Source organism: Oncorhynchus keta, chromosome 19, assembly GCF_023373465.1.
Source record: "Oncorhynchus keta strain PuntledgeMale-10-30-2019 chromosome 19, Oket_V2, whole genome shotgun sequence".
NCBI lineage: Eukaryota > Metazoa > Chordata > Actinopteri > Salmoniformes > Salmonidae > Oncorhynchus > Oncorhynchus keta.
Window position 1 is genome coordinate 76623649 of NC_068439.1, and position 22227 is coordinate 76645875.

At 40.6% G+C, this 22227-nt stretch overlaps 1 protein-coding gene across 1 annotated transcript in view; it reads right to left on the reverse strand.

Annotated features, from left to right (window-relative positions):
* The window catches only part of LOC118371459 (tumor necrosis factor alpha-induced protein 2-like), a 37677-nt gene continuing 15450 nt past the window's right edge, over positions 1-22227 (reverse strand). Inside the window, exons 4-13 of the mRNA XM_052471337.1 lie at positions 19105-19792; positions 18462-18576; positions 17292-17414; positions 15540-15634; positions 14821-14913; positions 12728-12854; positions 9855-9980; positions 9623-9778; positions 8123-8244; positions 1-4468 (exon numbers count right to left, since the gene is read on the reverse strand). Coding sequence (XP_052327297.1) covers positions 4252-4468; positions 8123-8244; positions 9623-9778; positions 9855-9980; positions 12728-12854; positions 14821-14913; positions 15540-15634; positions 17292-17414; positions 18462-18576; positions 19105-19792 — 1862 coding nt within the window. The 3' untranslated portion in view covers positions 1-4251. The remainder of the gene's footprint in view (positions 4469-8122; positions 8245-9622; positions 9779-9854; positions 9981-12727; positions 12855-14820; positions 14914-15539; positions 15635-17291; positions 17415-18461; positions 18577-19104; positions 19793-22227) is intronic.

Below are 22227 nucleotides of genomic sequence, written 5' to 3' on the forward strand. Positions count from 1 at the left end.
ATATATTTTTATTTTTTATCAATTCATTCGTTCACAGTGCGGACCAAACTGAGGTCTCTGAACCGTTCTGTACGAATATGTGTACCGTTACACCCCTACACGGTACAGTATGGCACAGTAAAGTAACATATGGTACATACAGGACAGCAGAGTTTTATTCAGTAGAATACAGTAGACTACAGTATGGCATGCTACAGTATAGTAGAGGTTAATACAGTAGCGTACAGTACAGAACAGTCAAGTTTAATTCAGCAGCGAAGAGTACAGTTTAATTCATCTGAACACTGACATTGAGTCACCAACCACTCCTGGACATGATTCCAAAACCAAGCCACTGAAGGAGAGTACCAAAGGAGATGATCTATTGATTATGTTTCTTTGTTGCAGTCCGCACATGCAGGGCTGACTGTTCAACACCCCATATATTTAGGATTCTTTTTTTATTGGCAAGAATTTTATATAATAGTTCAAACTGTAAATAACAGAATGATGTGTCTTGTTGATTTGCATATCAGTTCATAATCCCGATGCCATGATATTGGGACAACAAAAATCAGTTCGAAATTATCTTGAATTTTATGCGGTATAGTTCTCAAAGCTCTCAACCTTTTATACAAGTTATTTTAAGCTATGCATGGTTTTGGATTGGCTGCAGACAAACTAATTCATTCCTTTCTCTTTTGAGTAATTGCCTCTTCCATTTTTGAGGCAGAGTTGTGATTGAGTTGGTTATATTTTTGTATTGAGCGTACATCTCCATACACCTTTGTCAATTGCTTGGGTGAACAACATTTTAGTGTCCTTGTTTACAATGTCATTCATAAACATGATACCGTCCTTATATACTTTATTTTATTAATTTTAATTTAATCTTTATTTAACTAGAAAAGTCTGTTAAGAACAGGTTCTTGTTTACAATGAGGGCCTAGATGCGCCACATCGATTCATCATCAAGTAGTATATTCAAGGCAATCCAGCTTCCTTGAGGATCTATTAACAGATTGCACCTAAATATCTAGATTGTTTTTCAGTAGGATCATAAGTCGGTTAGGACATCTACTTTGTGGATGACACAAGTAATTTTTCCAACAATTGCTTACAGAGATTATTTCACTGTATCACAATCCCAGTGAGTCAGAAGTTTACATACACTAAGTTGACTGTGCCTTTAAACAGCTTGGGAAAATTCCAGAAAAATATGTGATGGCTTTAGAAGCTTCTGATAGGCTAATTGACATCATTTGAGGTGTACCTGTAGATGTATTTCAAGGCCTACCTTCAAACTCAGTGCCTCTTTGCCTGACATCATGGGAAAATCAAAAGAAATCTACAAAGACCTCAGAAAAAGAATTGTAGACCTCCACAAGTATGGTTCATCCTTGGGAGCAATTTCCAAACGCCTGAAGATACCACGTTCATCTGTAGAAACAATAGTACTCAAGTAAAAACACCATGGGACCATGCAGCCATCATACTGCTCATGAAGGAGTCGCGTTCTGTCTCCTAGAGGTTAATGTACTTTGGTGCGAAACGTGCAAATGAATCCCAGAACAACAGCAAAGGACCTTGTGAGGATGCTGGAGGAAACCGGTACAAAAGTATCTATATCCACTGTAAAACGTGTCCTATATCGACATAACCCGAAAGGCTGCCCAGCAAGGAAAAAGCCACTGCTCCAAAACCGCCATAAAAGCCAGACTACGGTTTGCAACTGCACATGGGGACAAAGTTCATCCTTTTTGGAGAAATGTCTTCTGGTCTGATGAAACAAAAATATAACCGTTTGGCCATAATGACCATCGTTATGTTTGGAGGAAAAAGGGGGAGGCTTGCAAGCCGTAGAACACCATCCAAACCGTGAAGCACGGGGGTGGCAGCATCATGTTGTGGCGGTGCTTTGCTGCAGGAGGGACTGTTGCACTTCACAAAATAGATAGCATCATGAGGTAGGAAAATTATGTGGATATATTGAAGCAACATCTCAAGACATCAGTCAGGAAGTTAAAGCTTGGTCACAAATGGGTCTTCCAAATGGACAACGACCCCAAGCATACTTCCAAAGTTGTGGCATAATGGCTTAAGGACAACAAAGTCAAAGTATTGGAGTGGCCATCACAAAGCCCTGACCTCAATCCTATAGAAAATATGTGGGAAGAACTGAAAAAGTGTGTGCGAGCAAGGAGGCCTACAAAACCTGACAGTTACACCAGCTCTGTCAGGAGGAATGGGCCAAAATTCACACAACTTATTGTGGGAAGCTTGTGGAAGGCTACCTGAAACCTTTGACTGAAGTTAAACAATTTAAAGGCAATGCTACCAAATACTAATATGTAAACTTCTGACCCACTGGGAATGTGATGAAAGAAATAGAAGCTGAAATAAATCATTCTCTCTACTATTATTCTGACATTTCACATTCTGAAAATAAAGTGGTGATCCTAACAGACAGGGATTTTTTTTACTAGGATTAAATGTCAGGAATTGTGAAAAACTGAGTTTAAATGTATTTGGTTAAGGTGTACATAAACTTCAACTGTCGGTTATATTTTGAGATACCACTGTCCTTACCACCATTTTGAGATACTTATCCATACTTACCAGTTCCACCATAATCAATGCCTGTCCATTATCCACGTAGATGTACCACGATAGATACCCTGCTACACATACTACTCCATCTCCCTCTCAGTAGATCTCCAGTTGTCTTCCATTTTCCCTCCCGGGACAAAAACGTCCCCAACCCAGGTAGGGAAATTTTCCCTGTCACTAGAAGACCACCCCTGTACACATGGATCCTAGGGCACAAACGAAGTTGGGACCTGTCCCTTGAAGAGCAGAAAGTGTCACTTGCAGCAGAACACAGTTCTAACCCTTTCAACAACAGTTACAACTAAATTCGGAAAGTCTTTCCACATGTTGTTACCTTCCAGCCTTATTCTAAAATGGATTCAATTGTTTTTTTTCCCCTCTCATCAATCTACCCACAATAACACATAATGACAAAGGAAAAACAGGTTTTAATACATTTTAGCAAATGTATAAAAAAACTAAATGGAAATATCACATTTACATAAGTATTAAGACCCTGAACTAAGTACTTTGTTGAAGCACCTTTGGCAGTGATTACAGCCTCGGGTCCTTTTTTGGTTCTTGAGTTCAATCTTGTTTTTCATGGTCTGAGAGTCTTTAGGTGCCTTTTGGCAAACTCCAAGCGGGCTGTCATGTGTCTTTTACTGAGGGTTGAAATTCTGTCTGGCCACTCTACCATAAAGGCCTGATTGGTAGAGTGCTGCAGAGATGGTTGTCCTTCTGGAAGGTTCTCCCATCACCACAGAGGAACTCTACAGCTCTGACAGAGTGACCATCGGGTTCTTGGTCACCTCCCAGACCAAGGCCCTTCTCCCCTGATTGCTCAGTTTGGCCGGGCGGCCAGCTCTAGGAAGAGTCTTGGTGGTTCCAAACTTCTTCCATTTAAGAATCATGGCCACTGTGTTGTTGGGGACCTTCAATGCTGCAGAATGTTTTTGGTACCCTTCCCCAGATCTGTGCCTCGACACAATCCTGTCTCGGAGCTCTACCAACAATTGCTTGGACCTCATGGCTTGGTTGCTGCTCTGACAGGCAACCTTTTATGTCGACAGGTGTGTGCCTTTCCAAATCATGTCCAATCAATTGAATTGACCACAGGTGGACTCCAATCAAGTTGTAGAAACATCTCAAGGATGATCAATGGAAAAAGGATGCACCTGAGCTCAATTTTGAGTCTCATAGCAAAGGGTCTGAATACTTATGTAAATAAGCTATTTTTGTTTTTTATTTTTAATACATTTGCAAAAATCCTCTGAACCTGTTTTTGTTTTGTCATTATGGGGTATTGTGTGTGATGAGGAAAAAATGTCATGTAACTTAACAAAATGTAGAAAAAGTCAAGGGGTCTGAATACTTTCCGAAGGCACTGTATATATATTTTATCTAATGCCTTAATTCCTTTCACATTAGATTTATAGAACTTCCTCCAAAAAGATAGAGACCTTTGACAAAGGAACCGCTAATAGAGAATCAACATTCAGGCAAGCAGATATTAGTTAATCACAATTGTGGGATGCACATGTCCCCACCCACACATAGACATCTATCCCCTTCTACTTGTACACTCACCTACACAAGAGTAGACTTGCAAAGTGAATGTGCATATACAGTATCATTGTAGCCATTCGAGAGGAGCGACAAAATGGGTAGATAGCCCAATGTCTAATCCTGGCTTGAATACCCCCTTCCCCCATAACAGATGCACGCTGGTCTGCACATGTTCCAAGTTTTGCCCGCTGGGACCTTGGAGAAGAATGGTGGGATGGTATTGCAGGTGGTGACCGTGGGCCGGTTCTCTACCAGGCTCTCTTTGATGCCGCGGATATCAGCAGTGGATAGGTCGGCTTTGAGGGAAAGCAGAGCCGAAATATGTCTCCAACTGAGAAAAGGTGGAAGAGCAAAACAAGAAACAGTCGTCAACAAAGTTGAAAACACTCCATTTTAGTCCATTATAGTTCATCAACATGCAGCCATGTGAAAAAACAAGCACAACCCCTGGAAAGTGGTATTTTTGTTGTTGTAAATATTTGGACAGATGGATATGTAATCTTCACTTCAACACTATTGACAGATGAAGGTAACCTAATTTAACAAATTAAACTTTAAGATTATACTTTGTAATAATTTATTGATCAAAAAGTTTTTAAAAAAAATGAAAAATGCAATTCCATAGTGCACCCCTAGCTTCAATACTGGTGTTGCCCCCGTTGGCTGAAATAACTTCATGCAGTCCGTTTCTTGTAACTGTCTATCAGTCTCTTATACTGACTGGGAGGATTTTTTTCCACTCTTCTTTACAGTACTGCTTCAACTATGTCATGTTCAAGGGATTTCTTGCATTCACGGCCCGCTTCAAGTCCCCTAAACAGCATTTCGACAGGATTGAGATCTTGGCTTTGACTCGGCCATTCCATAACCCTCCACTTCTTTTTGAGCCATTCTGTTATGGCTTTGCTTGTGTGTTTTAGATCATTGTCCTGTTGCAAGATCCCCTGTTCGGCCTCAATTCCATTGCTCTCAGGAAACCGGGCCCTGGCCAATCTGATAGGAGACAATTTCGTCTAGAGACCATTCATCCTGACTTGCCTAGTTAAATAAAGGTTAAATCCTCTGACAACGTCATGACTGATTTGACATAACTATTGGGACATTATATAAAAAATAAAGTGTGTGAGCCTGTGTATGAATTACCTTGTTTCATAGGCTACTGTATATTGCAAGCAATTATGACCATTGGGCAACAGGAGGAAAGTTACTTCAACACTCACATTTAAAATCTTTCTGCAGACCCGCCACTAGTTGTAGCAGATTTAATCGACCATATCCGAGCCAAAATCAATAGTGGCGCGAATCTAGCAATAGACAAGCACAGAGCCAGCAAGCCAGCAGTAACTGCAAGCAAAATACTTCAGGAACCAAAATACCAAATATGTCTAAACAAACCCTGAATCATTTGTTTTGCTTTCAAACGTTTATTTCAGCAGATGGTGCAAAGTGCATAGTGCAATGTCAAATATGTATCAGAAATATAGAGAAGACCAGAACCATGTCAAATATGTATCAGAAATATAGAGAAGACCAGAACCATGTCAAATATGTATCAGAAATATAGAGAAGACCAGAACCATGTCAAATATGTATCAGAAATATAGAGGAGAAGACCAGAACCATGTCAAATATGTATCAGAAATATAGAGGAGAAGACCAGAACCATGTCAAATATGTATCAGAAATATAGAGGAGAAGACCAGAACCATGTCAAATATGTATCAGAAATATAGAGGAGAAGACCAGAACCATGTCAAATATGTATCAGAAATATAGAGGAGAAGACCAGAACCATGTCAAATATGTATCAGAAATATAGAGAAGACCAGAACCATGTCAAATATGTATCAGAAATATAGAGAAGACCAGAACCATGTCAAATATGTATCAGAAATATAGAGAAGACCAGAACCATGTCAAATATGTATCAGAAATATAGAGAAGACCAGAACCATGTCAAATATGTATCAGAAATATAGAGGAGAAGACCAGAACCATGTCAAATATGTATCAGAAATATAGAGGAGAAGACCAGAACCATGTCAAATATGTATCAGAAATATAGAGAAGACCAGAACCATGTCAAATATGTATCAGAAATATAGAGAAGACCAGAACCATGTCAAATATGTATCAGAAATATAGAGAAGACCAGAACCATGTCAAATATGTATCAGAAATATAGAGAAGACCAGAACCATGTCAAATATGTATCAGAAATATAGAGAAGACCAGAACCATGTCAAATATGTATCAGAAATATAGAGGAGAAGACCAGAACCATGTCAAATATGTATCAGAAATATAGAGGAGAAGACCAGAACCATGTCAAATATGTATCAGAAATATAGAGGAGAAGACCAGAACCATGTCAAATATGTATCAGAAATATAGAGGAGAAGACCAGAACCATGTCAAATATGTATCAGAAATATAGAGGAGAAGACCAGAACCATGTCAAATATGTATCAGAAATATAGAGGAGAAGACCAGGACCATGTCAAATATGTATCAGAAATATAGAGGAGAAGACCAGAACCATGTCAAATATGTATCAGAAATATAGAGGAGAAGACCAGAACCATGTCAAATATGTATCAGAAATATAGAGGAGAAGACCAGAACCATGTCAAATATGTATCAGAAATATAGAGGAGAAGACCAGAACCATGTCAAATATGTATCAGAAATATAGAGGAGAAGACCAGAACCATGTCAAATATGTATCAGAAATATAGAGGAGAAGACCAGAACCATGTCAAATATGTATCAGAAATATAGAGGAGAAGACCAGGACCATGTCAAATATGTATCAGAAATATAGAGGAGAAGACCAGGACCATGTCAAATATGTATCAGAAATATAGAGGAGAAGACCAGAACCATGTCAAATATGTATCAGAAATATAGAGGAGAAGACCAGAACCATGTCAAATATGTATCAGAAATATAGAGGAGAAGACCAGAACCATGTCAAATATGTATCAGAAATATAGAGGAGAAGACCAGAACCATGTCAAATATGTATCAGAAATATAGAGGAGAAGACCAGAACCATGTCAAATATGTATCAGAAATATAGAGGAGAAGACCAGAACCATGTCAAATATGTATAAAAAATATAGAGGAGAAGACCAGAACCATGTCAAATATGTATCAGAAATATAGAGGAGAAGACCAGAACCATGTCAAATATGTATCAGAAATATAGAGGAGAAGACCAGAACCATGTCAAATATGTATCAGAAATATAGAGGAGAAGACCAGGACCATGTCAAATATGTATCAGAAATATAGAGGAGAAGACCAGGACCATGTCAAATATGTATCAGAAATATAGAGGAGAAGACCAGAACCATGTCAAATAAGTATCAGAAATATAGAGGAGAAGACCAGGACCATGTCAAATATGTATCAGCAATATAGAGGAGAAGACCAGAACCATGTCAAATATGTATCAGAAATATAGAGGAGAAGACCAGAACCATGTCAAATATGTATCAGAAATATAGAGGAGAAGACCAGGACCATGTCAAATATGTATCAGAAATATAGAGGAGAAGACCAGAACCATGTCAAATATGTATCAGAAATATAGAGGAGAAGACCAGAACCATGTCAAATATATATCAGAAATATAGAGGAGAAGACCAGAACCATGTCAAATATGTATCAGAAATATAGAGGAGAAGACCAGAACCATGTCAAATATGTATCAGAAATATAGAGGAGAAGACCAGAACCATGTCAAATATGTATCAGAAATATAGAGGAGAAGACCAGAACCATGTCAAATATGTATCAGAAATATAGAGGAGAAGACCAGAACCATGTCAAATATGTATCAGAAACATAGAGGAGAAGACCAGAACCATGTCAAATATGTATCAGAAATATAGAGGAGAAGACCAGAACCATGTCAAATGTGAATGTAAACTCTCCATCTATGTCTTCAGCCTGTGGAGGGGCTGTCTGTCTGTCTCACCTAAGGTCTGGGAAGTCCCTAGCCAGGGTGACAATCTCCAGCTGGATGCTTCCTGGGTCCTGCAGTCTGACCACCTCCGCCATTTTAGGGAGGACCTCACTCAGCCAGCTTATTTTGGACCCCTGTGGACAGTGGATAGGTCAAATCATGCATACTTTCATATTTAATGTCTGTCATTTACTGTATTATGGCATTAAAATGTCTAATTTACTGCATTGAGATGTTTACATTCACTTTAAATAAAGTTGCATTTGATTTGATACTACACTGAACAAAAATATAAACGCAACATGTAAAGTGTTGGTCCCATGTTTCATGAGCTGAAATAACAGATCCCTGAAATGTTCCAAACATACAATAAAAGCTTATTTCTCTGAAAAGTTGACAGACCTCTCCCCATCTTTACAACCATTGAATCTATATGTTTTGACCATGACAGTATACAATCTAAGGTAACGCCAAGTAAATTAGTATCCTCAACTTGTTCAACAGCCACATCATTCATTACCAGATTCAGCTGAGGTCTATATAACTTAGGGAATCATTTGTACCAAATAAAACGCTCTTAGTTGTGGAGATGTTCAGGACCAGTTTATTACTGACCACCTATTTCCAAAACAGACTGCAACTCTTTGTTAAGGGTTTCAGTGACTTCATTAGCTGTGGTTGCTGATGCGTTTATGGTTGAATCATCAGCATTAAAATAAATACAGTTGCAACATCAAATGGTTTTGTGATGAATAAAGCCGTCAATGAAAGATCGGAGTTGAATTTCTCTTTCTGCCCATCGTTTCATTTAAAGTCCTCCAAAGCTTTTCTGAAAGAAGTTGAATACATTTATCATCTTGTGTTAGAAATACATAGGCTTGCTAACACTCATATTCTTTATTTTATAGACAGCCTATATCTTACAGAACATTCATCATGGAGGGATGGAGTGACGAGGTTGGCCTGCTATAGAGCAGCGAGAGAGAAAGCTCGAGGAAGGTGCTGACAGGCAGGTGATGAGGGAAGTGATCAAGCTCCTCGTGAAAGGCATGAAGAGGGAAGGAGAGAAAGGTTGAGAAAGGGGGAATGAGAGACTGGGGAAAGAAAGAAAACAGAAACATGAGCAAGCAGAGAGATGGAGACCGAATGAGAGGAGAAAGAGAAGGCTGGAGGACATGAGAAGAGAATGGAAGAGGACAGAGAATGAGAAGAGAAATAGAAACAGGCAGAGGACATGCAAATTAGAAAGGAGGAGAAGAAATAGAGCAGATGCACTGCAGAACAAGAGGAAGACCTAGAAAAGAATGCAGAATGGCCAGAGACTAAAGAAAGTGAAAGTGATGATGAAGAACAATACAGTACATAGAAAGTCAAAGCTTGGAAGTGTTTGAGTAGTTTGTGGGTCAGAGCAAGAACAATGCTATTACTTTCATGTGTTTGTGTACACAAACGCTCAAGCTATATTAACTGCAATATGAGGTGTGTGTGTGTGTGTGCGTCTTCAGTGCTTACCGCTTCAGTAAAGTAGGTACTCAGTTTGCTGCTGTCTTCAGCCAGTAACTTGGCTGCTGCCTCCTGCTGCTCCTTGTCCTTCAGCCTCATCTTCCTCTTCATCATCCTCTTCACATACTCCACCATCATCTCCATGTGCAGCCGGCCCAGCAGCTCCTACACACACACATGTCCATATGTATGTAATGTTACTATGTGTGTAAGGTCAATGTGTGTGTGAGTGTAAACTTACCTCCACACAGATGGATTTGAGGTCTGTGAATTGCTGCATGTGTCTGTCCAGTGTCCCCAGAACTTCATCCAGTACCATCTGACCCCCAGTAAACCAGGCCTGTGTCCACAGCCTATGGTACTGCACCTGAGGATACAGGAAGTCATGGAGAGGTTAATATCTGACCTTGAAGCAGTTGGTACCAGTGGTCAGAAAATGCTGCAGAGGCACAGACTCATGAGCATTTTTTTCCCTTTCTGTTATTTCATAAAATCGTAGAAATGAGCACCACTTGGTTTCTGCCTGGAAATGACCCAGAGGATCTTTGACCCAGTTTGTAGAAATTTAGGGGAGTCCATTGACAGGATATTGGACCAGTTTGAATGGCGATGTCCACTGCTCTCAGGGAGTGACTCGACACAGGGCAAGACCACCACCCAGCTGCCCGCTCCGAGGTCTCCACCCTTAACACCCCTCTGCTGTTACACGGGGCCTCGATGAAAGCACCACCAGACTTGTTTCGGGTGCAGAGAAGAATCAGCCCTCACTGAATCTCCTGTGTGCCTACTGTAGACATCCTGACATCTCAGGCACTGCAGTGGAGCACACTGTGGCAGAAAAGCGCAGACCAGCTACGAGCCGTCTGCTGACAGTACTTTTTTTTTATTCCACCTGTAGTTAGTGAAGTTAGCTAGCTCGCTAACAAATTGCTAGCATCAACTATCTAGCTTCTTAGTACCTGATTAACTAGCCATTTTTAAATACTATAGCTGTCATTGTTACTGTAGCCTGTACATCTTGCCTTTTTTCACAGCCTTCGCAAATCCTGTTGTTCCCCAGCAGTGTTGATTTTGTTGTCAAATTCTATTTGTTTCCTTTTCGTTTCAATGTTGTTGTTTTTTTTGGCAAGTTGTTGGTATTATAATGGGTCCTTTTTAAAATACATTTTAAAAAGTACATCTGTGCTCCCATTTGACCATGTTTCTTGGAGATCCTTTTGAATGGTCACGTTTTGTGATACTCTCAGCTCATCCTGTCGTATAAGCACATTCATAACGGTTTCATAACACTTCAAATTAAGGTCACTTTACTTAAGGCATCTATGCACACTCTATAGGGTTAGGGTTAGGGTTAGGGTTACACCCATTATAATCGGTTTCATAACACTCTATAGGGGCTGTTAGGTTCTAATTCTCAGAGAAAATAACTCTACGGACACTATGAAAGCTAAACCAAGACACTATGAAAAGCTTAACCAAGACTCTATGAAAAGCTTAACCAAGACACTATGAAAGCTTAACCAAGACACTATGAAAAGCTTAACCAAGACTCTATGAAAAGCTTAACCAAGACACTATGAAAAGCTTAACCAAGACACTATGAAAAGCTTAACCAAGACACTATGAAAAGCTTAACCAAGACACTATGAAAAGCTTAACCAAGACACTATGAAAAGCTTAACCAAGACACTATGAAAGCTTAACCAAGACACTATGAAAAACCAAGACACTATGAAAAGCTAAACCAAGACACTATGAAAAGCTAAACCAAGACACTATGAAAGCTTAACCAAGACACTATGAAAAGCTTAACCAAGACTCTATGAAAAGCTTAACCAAGACACTATGAAAGCTTAACCAAGACACTATGAAAAGCTTAACCAAGACTCTATGAAAAGCTTAACCAAGACACTATGAAAAGCTTAACCAAGACACTATGAAAAGCTTAACCAAGACACTATGAAAAGCTTAACCAAGACACTATGAAAAGCTTAACCAAGACACTATGAAAGCTTAACCAAGACACTATGAAAAGCTAAACCAAGACACTATGAAAAGCTTAACCAAGACACTATGAAAAGCTTAACCAAGACACTATGAAAAGCTTAACCAAGACACTATGAAAAGCTTAACCAAGACACTATGAAAAGCTTAACCAAGACACTATGAAAAGCTTAACCAAGTGTATTATGCCCAGAGTATCAATACAGCTGCATTAGACAAAACATGTTTCCACCACCACTAGTATATATACTCCAATTTAGGCACAACTCCTTCTCTCCAATCCTTACATCTTTTATGGTTTGACAGGAAGACAAAGTGATTGGGTAATAAACCATTGTTTCTCCCTTAAGGGGATCTGACCTCAACCCCCTTGATGCCTAATCCAAAGACCTCCACCTGTATCCCCTATAGCAATCCTGTGACTTCCTCCCGTCCACCCAACACATTCCAAAGCCATCTGGCTCCTACAGATAACCATTAACTTCTGATGTAAAACAAAACAGTCTCTATCACTCCTCAGATACTATACTTCTGAGTATTACAATGTTCCAATTTTAACCCAGAATCTAACAGAACATATGACATTCTATATACACAGAGAGTGGTAAATTACACAACATCCTGTTAATACATCTGGTATGTAGAATCTAATGTAGCATGTAATAACATATGACTTAAGTTGTCAAGACGACTGTATAATAGTAGTTGTTATTAACAGTTGACATTAGAGCATGACAACAGGATGAACAGTCATTTATAACACCCATTATAATCGGTTTCATAACATCTCATGCCGTGACTCATAAGTCTTGAACATTACTTACGACAGCTTATGACAACTGTTGTGTTATATAGCTGTTATAATGGCATATGAATGCATGCACAAGGACAGTAAACTGTTTTTAAGATTTGTTTAGATTTTAACTATGGTGCTATCCAGAGGCCGTTTAACTCGTTGGTAAGGCAAAATCATCTAATTTGAGAAAGGCTGTCTGGGATTTTGAACTAGATGCCAAATGTCAACCAAATTATCAGAGCAAACGGAGCATTGTACATTGGAGTCTTGCTAGACTATTATGCTTGGTGTCTCTGCTGTCGCATGTAGCCTACCCTGAGCTCCTCATGTATGGGGCCGGTGAAGTATCCGTAGCCACAGTCTCTCAGGTCTGCCAATGTGGACATACAACTTGTCCTGGTCTCTTCTGGGATTGACTCCTCTCTTCTCACTATGAAGTCTCTGTAAAGGAGGATCCAATGTCATTACATCAATGTTGGATTTATGAAGTCAAATAAGAGGTTGGGAGGATTGGAGGGATAGAATGACAATGGCAGTTCAAAAGGTACTTTCAATCACCGAGCCGACAAGGTCAAAATCTGTCGTTCTGCCCCTGAGCAAGGCAGTTAACCCACTGTTCCCGTGGATGTCGATTAAGGCAGCCCCCCGCAGCGGTTGGGTTAAATGCAGTGATGTACTTAAGTAAAAATACTTTAAAGTACTACTTAAGTCGTTTTTTGGGGATATCTGTACCCAAAAGGAGCACCAGGGGACAAGCTGGCCCCACGGATAGTAGCCCAGCCCAGCATGTGAGTAAAGGTGATCAGAGGCAGTTAAGCACAGCTGACGGTACTAATCACCTATTTTCTTCCACCTACAAGAATAGGCAGTGGGGGAGACTGGAGGAAAAACAGGGTGGTTGATTCTCCAAAGGGGAGGATTTACCTGATGAAAAGGGAGAAGAAGAGGACAAACTACCTCTTGGGAATGGCAACCAGGAATCCACTAACGGATAGTTAATAAGGCAGAGACACACCCGTGATTTATGTTATAGTTAAAAGTTACTCACCTTGTGTTCCTTATTCCTGGAAAGAAGAAGATTTGTGATATCCTTGTGAGATCATCCTTGATTGTGTGGGAGTGTTTGAGAAGAGAAAATACCTCAATAGAGAACTTTGTTCAATGTGAGAAAACCTGCTCCCGACTCGTTTATTCCACCTTTTCGTTTTCGAGCAACCTAAGTCCGCTCACAGTACTTTACTATATATATATTTTTAACAATTTTTACTTCGCTACATTCCCAAAGAAAATACTGTACTTTTTACTCCATACATTTACTCCTGGCATCCAAAAGTACTTGTTATATTTTTAATGCTTAGCAGGACAGGACAATGGTCCAATTCACGCATTTATCACTTGAACATCCCTGGTAATCCTCTGATCTGGAGGACTCACTAAACAGAGCACATCCCTGGTCATCTCTACTGCCTCTGATCTGGAGGACTCACTAAACAGAGCACATCCCTGGTCATCTCTACTGCCTCTGATCTGGAGGACTCACTAAACAGAGCACATCCCTGGTCATCTCTACTGCCTCTGATCTGGAGGACTCACTAAACAGAGCACATCCCTGGTCATCTCTACTGCCTCTGATCTGGAGGACTCACTAAACAGAGCACATCCCTGGTCATCTCTACTGCCTCTGATCTGGAGGACTCACTAAACAGAGAACATCCCTGGTTATCTCTACTGCCTCTGATCTGGTGGACTCACGAAACACAAATGCTTCGGACGTAAATAATGTATGAGTGTTGGAGTGTGTCCCTGGCTATCTGTAAAAATATATATATATGAAAATTGTGCAGTCTGGTTTGCTTAACATAAGGAATTTGAAATGATTTATAATTTTCCTTTTGATCCTTAAGTATATTTTAGCAATTAAATGTACTGTTGGTACTTAAGTATATTTAAAACCAAATACTTCTAGACTTTGACTAAAGTAATATTTTACTGGGTTACATTTACTTGAGTCATTTTATATTAAGGTATCTTTACTTTTACTCAAGTATGACAATTGGGTACTTTTTCCACCACTGGTTAAATGCAGAAGACACATTTTCAATTGAATGCATTCAGTTACAACTGACCGTTCCCTTTCCTAGAGTGTCTAAAAGTAGCTAGATAAGTAGAACAAATGATACAACTTCAGATTGTGAGACTGCATGCATATAGATCAATACTGTTTCATGAGATTGGGGATTAGTAGAAACAAAAAGCATCCACGAAATGCTTACTTAGTGCTTATGAATGCTTTATGTAAGGATTATACATGTGTTATGAAGCTCATGTGTAGCTAGCTACCCTTCAAATACCAAGCAAATTCATGAAACAAATGACTTGGCGAAATGGAAAACGGTCATTGGCCTACCTGAACTGTTCGATGCTAACCAGGTTAGCTTTCACGACTGCCTGAGTGTTCTCCCCTGTTCTCTTCACAAATTCTTCAAGAGAGCTCTTATAGCTGCAAATATACATTGTACAAAATGTCAACAGGCATCTCCAGGTTCTTCTTTATCATGTCAGTAAAATATTGAATAGTAACAATGCAGTGGATATTACTCATTTGTAGCATACATATCCATTATAAACTAAACCAGGTCAAAGACAGTCTGCAACAATACAGTGTAGATAGAACACCAAGGTTGACTTACCAACTCCCAGCAAAAAAGGCCATGTAGAATTACGCAATTTGTTTGTGTGGCTTTGAAACCAGAACACAGTAAGCTAATTGAATGACTTTGAGCATGATGCTGGATATCAACGTGCATGTTCATCAGTAAAATATTATTTAGCTCAGTGTGGACAGGCCTAAGCCAAACCATTCAAATTTAATGCAAAAACTCATTTGGTTTTCCAATAGAAACTTGGTGAATGAGTTCAGATGAGCAATGGAAAAGTAAATGTTCAACTACGACAGGACGTGTTCATTAAGGCACACAACCACAATGTTTTGCAATGGAAAAGGAAAATCAGTGTTACTTATTGGACAAGTCCAGGTAGTCTCTCTCTGTTTCAGTCTGTTTTATTCCATTTGGTGCCTAAGGAGCACGACCCAGTGGCCAGAGCAATAAGAAATGGGTATACTACCTCATCAAGAAGCTGTCCAGCTGACAAAGGATTCTCTGGGCTTTAGCCTCACTGCCCAGAATAGTCCTGGCCTCTCTCATGGCCCCATCAACAGCCTAGTAAACAGAACAACATACAGTATTAGCACATAAAACCTGACCCTGTACAGTCAACACAGGCTAGAGCAGGGATGGGATTAATTCCATGTCAACTCAATTCAGTGTAGTGTTAGGTTCTAATTCTCAGAGTAAAAAAACTCTACGGACACTATGAAAAGCTTAACCAAGACACTATGAAAAGCTTAACCAAGACACTATGAAAAGCTTAACCAAGACACTATGAAAAGCTTAACCAAGACACTATGAAAAGCTTAACCAAGACACTATGAAAAGCTTAACCAAGACACTATGAAAAGCTTAACCAAGACACTATGAAAAGCTTAACCAAGACACTATGAAAAGCTTAACCAAGACACTATGAAAAGCTTAACCAAGACACTATGAAAAGCTTAACCAAGACACTATGAAAAGCTTAACCAAGACACTATGAAAAGCTTAACCAAGACACTATGAAAAGCTTAACCAAGACACTATGAAAAGCTTAACCAAGTGAAATTTCTCCCAGAGGATCAATACAGCTGCATTAGACAAAACATGTTTCCACCACCACTAGTATATATACCCCAATTTAGGCACAACTCCTTCTCTCTAATCCTTACATGTTTCCACCAACACTTTATTTCTCCGTTATTTTACCAGGTAAGTTGACTGAGAACACGTTCTCATTTACAGCAACCGTGATGGTTTGAGGGCCAGATTGGGAATTTAGCCAGGACACCGTGGTTAACACCACTACTCTTACGATAAGTGCCATGGGATCTTTTATGACCTCGGAGAGTCAGGACACCCGTTTAACGTTCCATACAAAAGGCGGCACTCTACACAGGGCCCCCAATCCCCAATCACTGCCCTGGGGCATTGGGATATTTTTTAGACCAGAGGAAAGAGTGCCTCCTACCAGCCATCCAACACCACTTCCAGCAGCATCTGGTCTCCCATCCAGGGACTGACCAGGACCAACCCTGCTTAGCTTCAGAAGCAAGCCAGCAGTGGTATGCAGGGTGGTATGCTACTGGTAAGCTGCTGGCACCACGAGTATATATACTCCAATTTAGGCACAACTCATCTCCAATCCTTACATCTTTTATGGTTTGACAGGAATACAAAGTAATAGGTTAATAAACCATAATTTCTTCCTTAAGGGCGTCTGACCTGACCTTAACCTCTCCTTTGCCTTATCCACAGATGTCCACCCGTCTCCCCTATAGCAATCCTGTGACTTCCTCCCATCCAACCAGCACATTCCAAAGCCATCTGGCTCCTACAGATAACCATTAACTTCTGATGTAAAACCCCTCTAAACCTCAGCACTCCATCAGTGACATAAATAAGTATATTTTCATATTCTCAGAACCAAACAGTAGAAATGTATGAAATTCAGTGCATTTATTAAATATTTCTGATTTATGGGGCTCATTGTTTTGAGGTCTGAAAATATCAGACAAACTTTGGTTTTGGAGGGTAATGTCAGTTTAAATAGAATTATGTCAAGGTTGACATGTTAATATGAAGCTTATATAAAACCATGCGGGAGAAAAAGCTACTTCATATCTGTAGTATGAAAACAATGAAGAACATGTTCAGGCCAAAGAAAGAGTAGGGCTGAACACAGACAAGTACTAGAAGAAGTAGTAGTAATCCAATAGGTTTCAACCTGTATGATGTCAATGGCCAGAGGACAGAAGCAGTACCCGTCAATGAGTTCTGGACTCTTTCCACTGAGCCAACCCTCCTCCTCCTTACTGAGAGCCTTGGAGAACCAGGTCCTGACTCTACTCTGAAATCGACATAGCACAGGTCATCACAATTCTGTAAGTTTGACACTATGGTTCTGAAAGACATTCCATGCAACATTATAAAATAATACATTATTTTCAATTCTAAAGCACTCTGAATGTAGCCTGGTCCCAGATATGTTTGTGCTATCTTGCCAAGCCCTGTGGTCATTAACACACCATAGCAGTTGGCAAGACAGCACAAACAGATTTGGGACCAGGCTACTCTGAAAGTACACACTCTTAGAAAAAAGGGTTCCGAAAGGGTTCTTCGGCTGTTCCCATAGGAGAACCCTTTTTGGTTCCAGGTAGAACTCTTTTGAGTTCCATGTAGAACCCTCTGTGGAAAGGGTTCTACCTGGAGCCATTGTCACGTTCTGACCTTTATTTCCTTTGTTTTGTCTTTATTTAGTATGGTCAGGGCGTGAAGTCTATATTTTGTGTTTCTATGTTTTTCTATTTCTGTGTTTGGCCTGATATGGTCCTCAATCAAAGGCAGCTGTTTATCGTTGTCCCTGATTGAGAACCATATTTAGGTAGCCTGGTTTTCACTGTTGTTTTGTGGGTGTTGGTTTCCTGTGTCAGTGTTTGTGCCACACGGGACTGTTTCGTTTATATTCACTTTGTTATTTTGTATTCTGTCGTTTTCAGTTTTTCTATTGAAAACATGGACACTCACCACGCTGTGTTTTGGTCCGATCCTTGCTACACCTCTTCAGATGAAGAAGAGGAAATCTGTTGTTACAGCCATAAAGGTTTATTCAAGGGTTATCCTATGGGGAGAGCTGAAAACCCCTTTTGGAATTATTTTTTTTCTAAGAGTGTAGGGATTGGAAAGATAGCGCAAACATCTTGGACCGGGCTACTTTCAGAGTGCTTTAGAATTGGAAATAACGTTGTTGTTTTTTTCTAAGAGTGTATGGTCGTTAACACACCATAGGAGTTGGCAAGACAGCACAAACAGACGCTACTCTGAAAGGGTGGTCTAGACGTATACACATGGATTTAGCCTGTTCATTAGATGTAGCTGTTTCTGGCATCCTGTTTACCTCTTTTTGTAGTAGATACTGCTCCTCCAATGTTGTGAGATCCTTCTCAGATAAAAGAGTTCCCAAAGACTCCATGTTGATGTGCCCCTCAAGGTCTTTGTGTTTTAAGATGTCACTGAAACAGATATAAACATGTTGTAAATGACATCAAGTCATTGATAGAAACCATACGAGACATCTCAGAAACACTCAGACTGTACAAGGCAGGAGGATAATGTAGAAAAACTTTATTTATTTATGTTAGCAGACTTTCTAAAAAGGGGAACTAGCCTTTTTTTAAAGGGGAAGGTCAGGATTTTACAACTTTTCTAAATGATTCATCATAATGTAAATAGTCTGGAGAAACTATAATGGGTCTGGAGAAACTATAATCCATGGTTCAGTTCTTTAAACAGCCACTACAAACTTCAGCTAACTTTAGCCACTGCTAGCTAACAATCAATGGCAGTGACAGGGGAAATTGTGCAATTTTCTAAATGTAATGGCCCAATCAACTCAAATCAATTACATATGCGGTTTGACATCACTTAAATGTGATTTGTTTGTTTTTTAAGAAGATTGCACAATTGCCCCAATCACTCCCACTGATTGTTATCAAGCCCTTCAAGAATCCAGGGCAACTGCCTTCCCATTTCCCACTTACTTTGGATAGTAATTGTTCACCCAGCAGAGGAGGTAGTTACAGTCATCCACATCGAGCCCAGAGCGGGCCAGTTCTGTTAACCTTGCTGAGAACTTCTGATGGTAAAGTCTCACATACAAGTTGCACACGTCAAAGTCTGGGGGGTAGCAGTCCCTTATGTCCCTGGCCACTCTGAGAACGTCCTCCTTCAGACGCTTGCCCATCCTACATACCTCCCTTTTCATGGACGTTGACAGGTTGTCCACACTGTTAACGCTAATATTGTCCTCTTCCAATGTCGCATTCCTCATTTGAGAATCCACCATTTTTTCAAGCAGGGTGTCGTGGGTGTGCCGGCACTGGTGTGGCCGCCACACGGGGGCCTCGCTGCTGCCCTCGGGCCGCCCTTCCCATTGCTGGTCCTTCTCTTCCAGCAGCGTTATGGTTTCCACCGCACTCCGAAGTATCTCTAGGTGTTCTCCTGAGGGTGTGGAATTAAAGGTGGTGTGAACTGCCATCCATAAGTGGAGCAGCAGGGTTTCATAGTCTTTTTGGAGCGTGTCTTTATCGTCCTCGTTGCAAACCTGAACCAACCCCTCTACCGTCATGGTTTCTTGGCCAAATAGCTTGTCCTCTCGCAAGAGCAACTGCTGGCAAGCCTCCACCAAGAGATTTTCCTTCAGGTTCTCCAAAAAGTCCATAATCACCTCTGGGAAAAAAATAAGTTTTTTTTCACAGACCACCAAGTACAATGATTGAATAGTTATTTTAGTGCAGTCTGTACGTGACAATGAACGGTGACACACATACATATATATATATATATATATATATATATATATATATATATATATATATATACACTGCTCAAAAAAATAAAGGGAACACTTAAACAAAACAATGTAACTCCAAGTCAATCACACTTCTGTGAAATCAAACTGTCCACTTAGGAAGCAACACTGATTGACAATAAATTTCACATGCTGTTGTGCAAATAGTATAGACAACAGGTGGAAATTATAGGCAATTAGCAAGACACCCCCAATAAAGGAGTGGTTCTGCAGGTGGGGACCACAGACCACTTCTCAGTTCCTATGCTTCCTGGCTGATGTTTTGGTCACTTTTGAATGCTGGCAGTGCTTTCACTCTAGTGGTTGCATGAGACGGAGTCTACAACCCATACAAGTGGCTCAGGTAGTGCAGCTCATCCAGGATGGCACATCAATGCGAGCTGTGGCAAGAAGGTTTGCTGTGTCTGTCAGCGTAGTGTCCAGAGCATGGAGGCGCTACCAGGAGACAGGCCAGTACATCAGGACACGTGGAGGAGGCCGTAGGAGGGCAACAACCCAGCAGCAGGACTGCTACCTCCGCCTTTGTGCAAGGGGGAGCAGGAGGAGCACTGCCAGAGCCCTGCAAAATGACCTCCAGCAGGCCACAAATGTGCATGTGTCTGCTCAAACGGTCAGAAACAGACTCCATGGGGGTGGTATGAGGGCCCGACGTCCACAGGTGGGGGTTGTGCTTACAGCCCAACACCGTGCAGGACGTTTTTCATTTGCCAGAGAACAACAAGATTGGCAAATTCGCCACTGGCGCCCTGTGCTCTTCACAGATGAAAGCAGGTTCACACTGAGCACATGTGACAGACGTGACAGTCCGGAGACGCCGTGGAGAACGTTCTGCTGCCTGCAACATCCTCCAGCATGACCGGTTTGGCGGTGGGTCAGTCATGGTGTGGGTTGGCATTTCTTTGTGGGGGCCGCACAGCCCTCCATGTGCTCGCCAGAGGTAGCCTGACTGCCATTAGGTACCGAGATGAGATCCTCAGACCCCTTGTGAGACCATATACTGGTGCGGTTGGCCCTGGGTTCCTCCTAATGCAAGACAATGCTAGACCTCATGTGGCTGGAGTGTGTCAGCAGTACCTGCAAGAGGAAGGCATTGATGCTATGGACTGGCCCGCCCGTTCCCCAGACCTGAATCCAATTGAGCACATCTGGGACATCATGTCTTACTCCATCCACCAACGCCAAGTTGCACCACAGACTGTCCAGGAGTTGGCGGATGCTTTAGTCCAGGTCTGGGAGGAGATCCCTCAGGAGACCATCTGCCACCTCATTAGGAGCATGCCCAGGCGTTGTAGGGGGGTCATACAGGCACGCGGAGGCCACACACACTACTGAGCCTAATTTTGACTTGTTTTAAGGACATTACATCAAAGTTGGATCAGCCTGTAGTGTGGTTTTCCACTTTAATTTTGAGTGTGACTCCAAATCCAGACCTCCATGGGTTGATAAATGTGATTTCCATTGAACATTTTTGTGTGATTTTGTTGTCAGCACATTCAACTATGTAAAAAAGTATTTTATAAGAATATTTCATACATTCAGATCTAGCATGTGTTATTTTAGTGTTCCCTTTATTTTTTGGAGCAGTGTATATATAGTGCAAATAATTTCTCGTGGTGAACGAAAATATAACATGACACTTAATTTTTTCCATTTAGAATTCCTCTTTAGGGATAATAAATATGACAAATCAATATACTGAGCTAGTAGGCTAGTACTTCATACAGGCTACTTCATAGTATAGTACATTGGAGTTAACCTTAAAGTAGACAGCTTAGTCTATATACTTCACACCCTTGTCTTTTTCCACATTTTGTAGGGCCTGAATTTTAAATGGATTAAATGGAGATTGTAGTCACTGGCCTACACACAATACCGCATAATGTCAAAGTGGAATTATGTTTTCAGACATTAACTATTTATGTTATGGGTATACTTGTAATTGTTAAGGACTGGGGAGCTTTTCAGTATAAAAAACTAACAGAATGGAACTAAGCACAGGCAAAATCCTAGAGGAAAACCTGGTTCAGTCTGCTTTCCACCAGACTAGGAGATGAATTCCATCAGGACAATAACCTAAAACACAAGGCCAAATCTACATTGGAGTTGCTTCCCAAGTAGACAGTGAATGTTCCTGAGTGGCCGAGTTACAGTTTTGACTTAAATCTACGGCAAGACCTGAAAATGGTTGTCTAGTAATAATCAACAACCAATTTGACAGAGCTTGAAGAATTTTGAAAAAGATAAATGGGGAAATGTTGACCAGTCCAGGAGTGGAAAGCGTTTAGAGATTTAC